Source organism: Pinus tabuliformis, chromosome 4_2 (genome assembly GCF_031772625.1).
Source record: "Pinus tabuliformis cultivar Carrire ecotype Pingquan chromosome 4_2, CPIR1, whole genome shotgun sequence".
Taxonomy (NCBI): domain Eukaryota; kingdom Viridiplantae; phylum Streptophyta; class Pinopsida; order Pinales; family Pinaceae; genus Pinus; species Pinus tabuliformis.
The window spans coordinates 1156087573-1156094357 of NC_142304.1; the positions used below are offsets into that span (position 1 = coordinate 1156087573).

Sequence of the window (6785 nt, forward strand, 5' to 3'; positions counted from 1 at the left end):
TTTTGCATGTGCTTTATCAAGGATATGCATAAGTAATTAGATTTAATTAATAAATACAATGAATTCAAATAGTTTAAGAGAAACAAGGTAGGATATGCTGTTGATTTACATTTCAATGTGTGTTATCAATCATGTGTTATAACAACTAAAACATTTAATTTCATTGATTAAAAAGAATTGGGAATTTAACAAAAATATTTATTTAACCACTATAACATTTTCCAAAGAATATCTCCCAATATTCATTTGAACATCCTAAAAAAAATTCAGTTCAAACATATTGTAAAAAAAAAGCAGTTGGAACAACAAGTAAAGGCCATCAAATGTAAGGCCACCCAATTTATTATTATTATTTCACTGTATTATTATTTATTTTATTATCTATAGGACAAAGATTCATGCATTTTAAATGGAGAACATCTAATAAGATATAATGGTTATATTTTTTAAGTCAATCTTTGTAGATGAGAACATACAATATTGGCAAACCTAATTAGAAATTTAAAAGATCTCAATCAATAAGAGAAAAAGATCCATTTATTGCATTGACTCTCATCTTTTTTTTATAAATAACAACACAAAATCATTTCAAAATAAGTGTGAGTGGTTAATTTATGTATTGTAATATTGTAATATGTATTGTAATATCATTTCAAAATAGGTGTGAGTGGTTAATTTATGTATTTACCCAAAACATTTGGATGTAGAGGTGTAGATAACAGAATTTCTGTGCTACTAAATTCCCTGTGTGTTTTATTTCCATGAGCATTTTTTCGAGCAGAGGTTTTACCTTCATTAAAGGATTTGGTTTTGTGGGTTCAACTTTCTAGCAGTTACAGGTTCTATCACGCTCATTACTTGGAGATTCACTTTGATGCTAATCTGATTGACAGAATACTTGGAGATTCACTGTGATGCTAATTATACTTGGAAGAAAAAATGAACGGAAACCACTATCTTGATACTAATTTGATTGATAGTGGATACTTGGAGATTCACTGTGATGCTAATGATACCTGGAAGAAAAAATGAACGGAAACCACTTTTAGCATAGTTGAATTGGATACCTACGGCACCCACTGACACTATTGAATTGGATAGTTATCTCGTGGTAATGACCTCTGCATTTTGGTAACCTTTAAGGAAAGGCTTATTATTTTTGTAATATATTCATGAAATGTACTGACAAAGCGTTTTAGTTGCAGAACTGTTTCAGAGGTTCTTTCGACAAGACCTTTTAGTTGCAAGTCTCTTTTGGAATTTCTTGATTGGGGATTGCGAACTGTTCTCCCCTTTATTTTCCACCCTTGGCACCTACTCATCAACATGATTCCCATGTGGTAATATGTTTTTGAAATCTTACTTTCATCATTATTATTGTTCATGTCTAAATGGTTTTTTGATTGAGGTTCTTATTGTGTTTTCCTTTACAGGGATGCATGGGATATGGCCGCTGAAATTTGTCTTTCTCAGCTTCCAACTTTCAGGTAAGTTCTCGCCATGCTGAATTGTATATACAATCTAAATTTTCACTTATACCAAACTTGCACAACAAATAAACTGCAGTCCTATCACCTCCAAGCATGATATCCCCCATCTTAGATGGTGCAAACCAACATCTTCTCCTAGTCATGTGTGTGATTTATGTTGGTTATAACTCTTAAAGAGTTGTATGAATTATATTATTTGTGATATTTTCTTCAAAAAAATTTAGAACTAAAATATATTTCTATAAATATATTTTAATCATTTTAAAGAAATGCAAAATTCCTTATCTATTTAATACTAGAAGATTGTGATATATTCAATATAAATATAAAAGATATTGAATATAATTTTTTTAAAGATAGAATAAGAAATTTTATAATCATAAAGACATTTTTAAAACACCATTCATAGTGAATCTAATTCTATTGTTCACATTTGCATAGAATTACTAACAAATATTTATGGAAATAAGACTCAAATTACTTCATAGTTTAGTTACATAACTACCACTTTGCTCAAATATTTATGAAAGAACAAGGAAAATAAAACTCCAACTAATTCATGGTTTAGTAACATAATTACCACTTTGCTAGAATAGACTAAGATGTGGAAGAACTTTGGCTGTCACAAATGTTGTTGATAGTAGTACTTGTACTACCCAACAAATGTGTTAGATTTGATTGGAATTTGGGAATGGAAGTAGAGCTCAAAAAAGTGTCTCTAATGTTTTGCAGTGTGCCTAGAATATCCATCATAGTAGGCCGTCCTTGAGGAGATTCATTTGTGCAAAGCAAGCCCACATTTATCAGTGAACTAAGACAATTGAAATCCTTATCTTCTTCAGTGCATCTATTAGTCCTCCTCAATAGACTCATGTCCACAACTTCTTGTACTCGGCTTGGAAAAAGACTACCCACCCATTTTTGCAAGTTCATTCCTTCTGCAAACATGTCATTGGTGGGCTTCTTTCTGGTGAGGATTTCCAATAACATTATTCCGTAGCTATAAACATCACCTTTTGTTGTAACTTGTCCTCCTATGCCATATTCTGCATTCATAGATTCTCATCTTAAGTTTTTTAATTTGATTTAAAATGTTAAGTAAAGATAAGAAAATCATAACATTGCTTAATATGGTATATAGTTTACTTAATACCTGGAGGAATGTACCCTGTAGATCCTTTGAGTGCATTTGTGGAAGTGAAAGCCCCATCTTCATTGTTTGCAAAACATATAGTGGCAATGCCAAAGTCTATTAAATATGCAGTCATATCTTCACCCAACAACACATTGTTGGGTTTCAAATCACAATGAATCACTTGCACAAAACAATGGTGATGGAGATATGTCATGCCTTGGGCGATGTCTATTGCTATATTCAACCTTTGAATCAAACTCAATCCACTTTGTTGCCCATCATCAGGATATAACCATTTTTCTAGGCTTCCATTTGGCATTAATGGAAATATCAAAGCTTTGATTTGGAGATCTGAATAGCAACTTATGATCCGAATCAAATTCCGGTGTCTAGCTCTACCCAAAACTTTGCACTCTCTATCAAAACTCTTTTGAGCCCCTTCATTTTGTAGATTGAGAAGCTTGACAGCAACCATTGTGCCATCATTCAAAACCCCTTTGTACACTTTTCCAAAACTTCCAACTCCTAATAGGTTGGCATCACTAAATCCATCTGTTGCAATGATAAGTTCTGCATAGGAAAATCTTCGATGCTCCACATTTAAGGATGACCCAGTCTCTCTAATAATATGTCTCTTGCAATTCCGTCTCCATAATATTCCCAGAAACAAACACAATACAACAATTGTTGCAATAGCAACAACAAGAATGATAACTCGTTTGAGATTCAAAACACTTCTATGTTTGTGGAAATAACATGGTGATAGACTTACCCAAGGTCCACATAGACCAAGATTTCCCATAAATGCTGTTGCACCAATTTTTTTGAAAACTCCACCTTTAGGGACTTCTCCTGACAGCTTGTTGAAAGAAACATTCAAGTGGCGGAGCATTGTGAGATTTTCTAGTGATACAGGTATTCCACCCGACAAATTATTGGAGGAGAGATCTAGGTCCTGAAGACTTAGAAGTTCACTGAGTGACATTGGAATTGGACCTTCAAGTGTGTTAGAAGAAAGATTCAGATATTCTACTTCTTTGCAGCTTCCGAGTGAACTTGGAATGTAGCCAGTTAATTGATTTGCAGAAATATCTATAGCTTGAAGCATATTGAACTTGCTTAGTTCTGGAGGCACATGGCCATGTAATAAATTGTTTGAAAGGTTGAAATAGAAAGCTAAATTTACAAGGCCTGCAACCTGTGGAGGTATGTGCCCACTAAGCTTGTTGTATGATAAGTCTAACTCTAGTAAGTTCACACATTTTCCTAAATTTGCATGTATACTTCCAGATAAATGGTTGTGACTAAGATCTAAATATCTTAGTTGGTGGAGGTTGGCTACAAAATCAGGGATTCTTCCAGAAAAATTATTTCCTGAAAGACTTAACAACCCTAAGCGTTTGAGTTGCCCAATTTCTGGAGGAATGTTTCCTTGTAAATTGTTGAAACCCATATATAATCTCTCCAACTTTTGAAACATTATAACTGAAGAAGGAATTGACCCAGTGAAAGAATTGTTTTCTAAACGAAGTAATGTTAAGCTAGTTAGATTTCCAATTTGTGAAGGTATTTCTCCTACTAATTCATTATCACTCAAGACTAATTTGTCAAGTTCTGTGGAGAGGTGGCCTATAGAAACGGGCAATTGTCCTCTGAGATTATTATCGGATAAGTCTATTTGTTGTAGATTGGAACAATTACTAAGAACAGTAAGAATGGGGCATCTCGTGGTGCTGCCACTAATCAGGTGATTGTTGTACAATAAAAGTCTCAAGAGATGTGTCAATTTACCTATCTCCATGGGCACTATTCCGCTGAGCGTGTTTCCTGATAAGTCAATATGTTGAAACTTCGTACAATTGAAGAGGGAAGAAGGAATGCTGCCACTCAGCTGATTACCAGCTAGATAGAGGGACCTTAACTGGGTGGTCTTCTTGCAACACAACTCTGATGGAATGTGGCCAACTAACTGGTTAAAAGATATTTGCAATTCTTCAATATTGGTGCAGTTAGACAACGAAGATGGAATGCGTCCCGTGAGATGGTTAAACCCCATAGAAAGAATGCTGAGCTGGTTTAGCATACCCAATTCGGGAGGAACACTGCCTTGAAAGTTGTTGACAGCCAAATATATGTACTGCAAAGAGGATATGTTTCCCAAGCAGTCCGGGATTGTTCCCATCAAATGGTTAACTTCCAAGTTCATGAATACTAGCTTTGGAAGAACACATATTTCTGGGGGAATGTTTCCTGTGAGAATGTTAGTGGAGAGAGTCAAGTTCTGTAAATTGCGGCAGCTACCTAGAGTGGGCGGAATGGAACCCTGGAGTTGATTGAGAGACAGGTGAAGCATCTTTAAGCGAAAGAGGTTTCCCAATTGATAGGGAATGTGACCCTGGAAACTATTATTGTGAAGGTCGAGTACTCTAAGAAAGGAGAGATTGGCGAGAAGGGGAGAGATAGTACCTTGTAATGCCATGCTTGAAAGATTGAGGGAAACGACTCTCTGTCTGCACCTGCTGCATATGATACCCGTCCACTGACAGAAAGAAATATTTGGTTTCCAAGAAGTGGCTAACGACTGAGACGGATCATATGTGATTGCAGACTTGAATGCAAGCAGAGCGTGTTGATCGGAAGCATTGGTGAGGCGAGGATGGTTACGATTAGAGAAATGGGCGATGGCTGTGGAAAACACAAAAGGATTGAGAAAGAGAATGAAATAAAAGAGTAGGAGGCAGCACCAGAAAAGAGAAGGGACGTAACAGATCTCCATATTTTCGTTGTCTAACAGAATGATCTCTGAAACACAACAGTCACGATGCTTCAGAAAACCATTGGGATTGCTTATATAGAGGCGTAGATTCATTTTTAACTTCGAAATTAGAATTCATAGAAAATGTGAAAGGAGAAGAAATCGAAATCATCCAGTCTGCTATTATTTGCAGATCGCTTTCCTTTAACAACGTATATACCACGCACCTCGATAGGATTCCCAAAAGGAATAGTGTAATGGTTCTCCATTATCAAACCCCTGCTCCAACTAGACGAGAAAAGGGCCTGGCATCCGCTAAAAGGTCTTGCCCCGTTCGTCTTGACTTATGACTATTTGTCCGTGACTTTTAGACGGATGCAGAGGTAATTAATTTCACAGACCTGTACTGAAGATGACACTTGACCCATCAAAGATATTAAATTTGAATTTTGTTGTTAACGACTATTGACTAGTCGTAATCTAACTCCCAACACTATGAAGACCCCACTCAATTGAATAATCCAGGAACAGGACGGATGCAGAGGTAATTAATTCACAGACCTGTACTGAAGATGACACTTGACCCATCAAAGATATTAAATTTGAATTTAGTTGTTAACGACTATTGACTAATCGTAATCTAGCTCTAGGAAGACCCCACTCAATTGAATAATCAAGGAACAGGACGGGTGCAGAGGTAATTAATTTCACAGACCTGTACTGAAGATGACACTTGACCCATCAAAGATATTAAATTTGAATTTAGTTGTTAACGACTATTGACTAGTCGTAATCTAACTCCCAACACTATGAAGACCCCACTCAATTGAATAATCAAGGAACAGGACGGATGCAGATGTAATTAATTCACAGACCTGTACTGAAGATGACACTTGACCCATCAAAGATATTAAATTTGAATTTAGTTGTTAACGACTATTGACTACTCGTAATCTAACTCCCGAGTCCCAACACTATGAAGGAGTTGTCTATAATGCGACTTTTTGAGATTCCGGTGACGGAATCCGGCGGAAGAAATTGAGATGAAATCATGATTTGTTGCAGTTAAAATGGTTTTTTAACTGCATATTCGGATTCAGCAACCTGAAAAACCCCTGGGACGGTTTCATTGTGCAGAAACTAGTTATCAAACTTCGATTTCAATAAATTACTGTCGGATTTTCACCGGAAAAAATCGCCGGAAAGGCTTTCAAAAAGTCGCGTTAAAGACTACGTCCACTATGAAGACCCCACTCAGTTGAATAATCAAGGAATAGGACGGATGCAGAGGTAATTAATTCACAGACCTGTACTGAAGATGACACTTGACCATCAAAGATATTAAATTTGAATTTAGTTGTTAACGACTATTGACTGGTCGTAATCTAACTCCCAACACTATGAA

General features: G+C 35.9%; 1 protein-coding gene across 1 annotated transcript; it reads right to left on the minus strand.

The window, feature by feature from the left end:
* Window positions 1-1966: 1966 nt before the first annotated feature.
* LOC149173772 (uncharacterized) lies at window positions 1967-5648 on the minus strand. The gene is made up of 2 exons (XM_089428004.1): window positions 2644-5648; window positions 1967-2536 (listed from the first exon to the last, which is right to left on the minus strand). The coding sequence occupies exons 1-2, from the start codon at window positions 5492-5494 to the stop codon at window positions 2088-2090; spliced, it is 3300 nt and encodes a 1099-aa protein (XP_089284130.1). The 5' UTR covers window positions 5495-5648; the 3' UTR covers window positions 1967-2087.
* Window positions 5649-6785: the final 1137 nt, after the last annotated feature.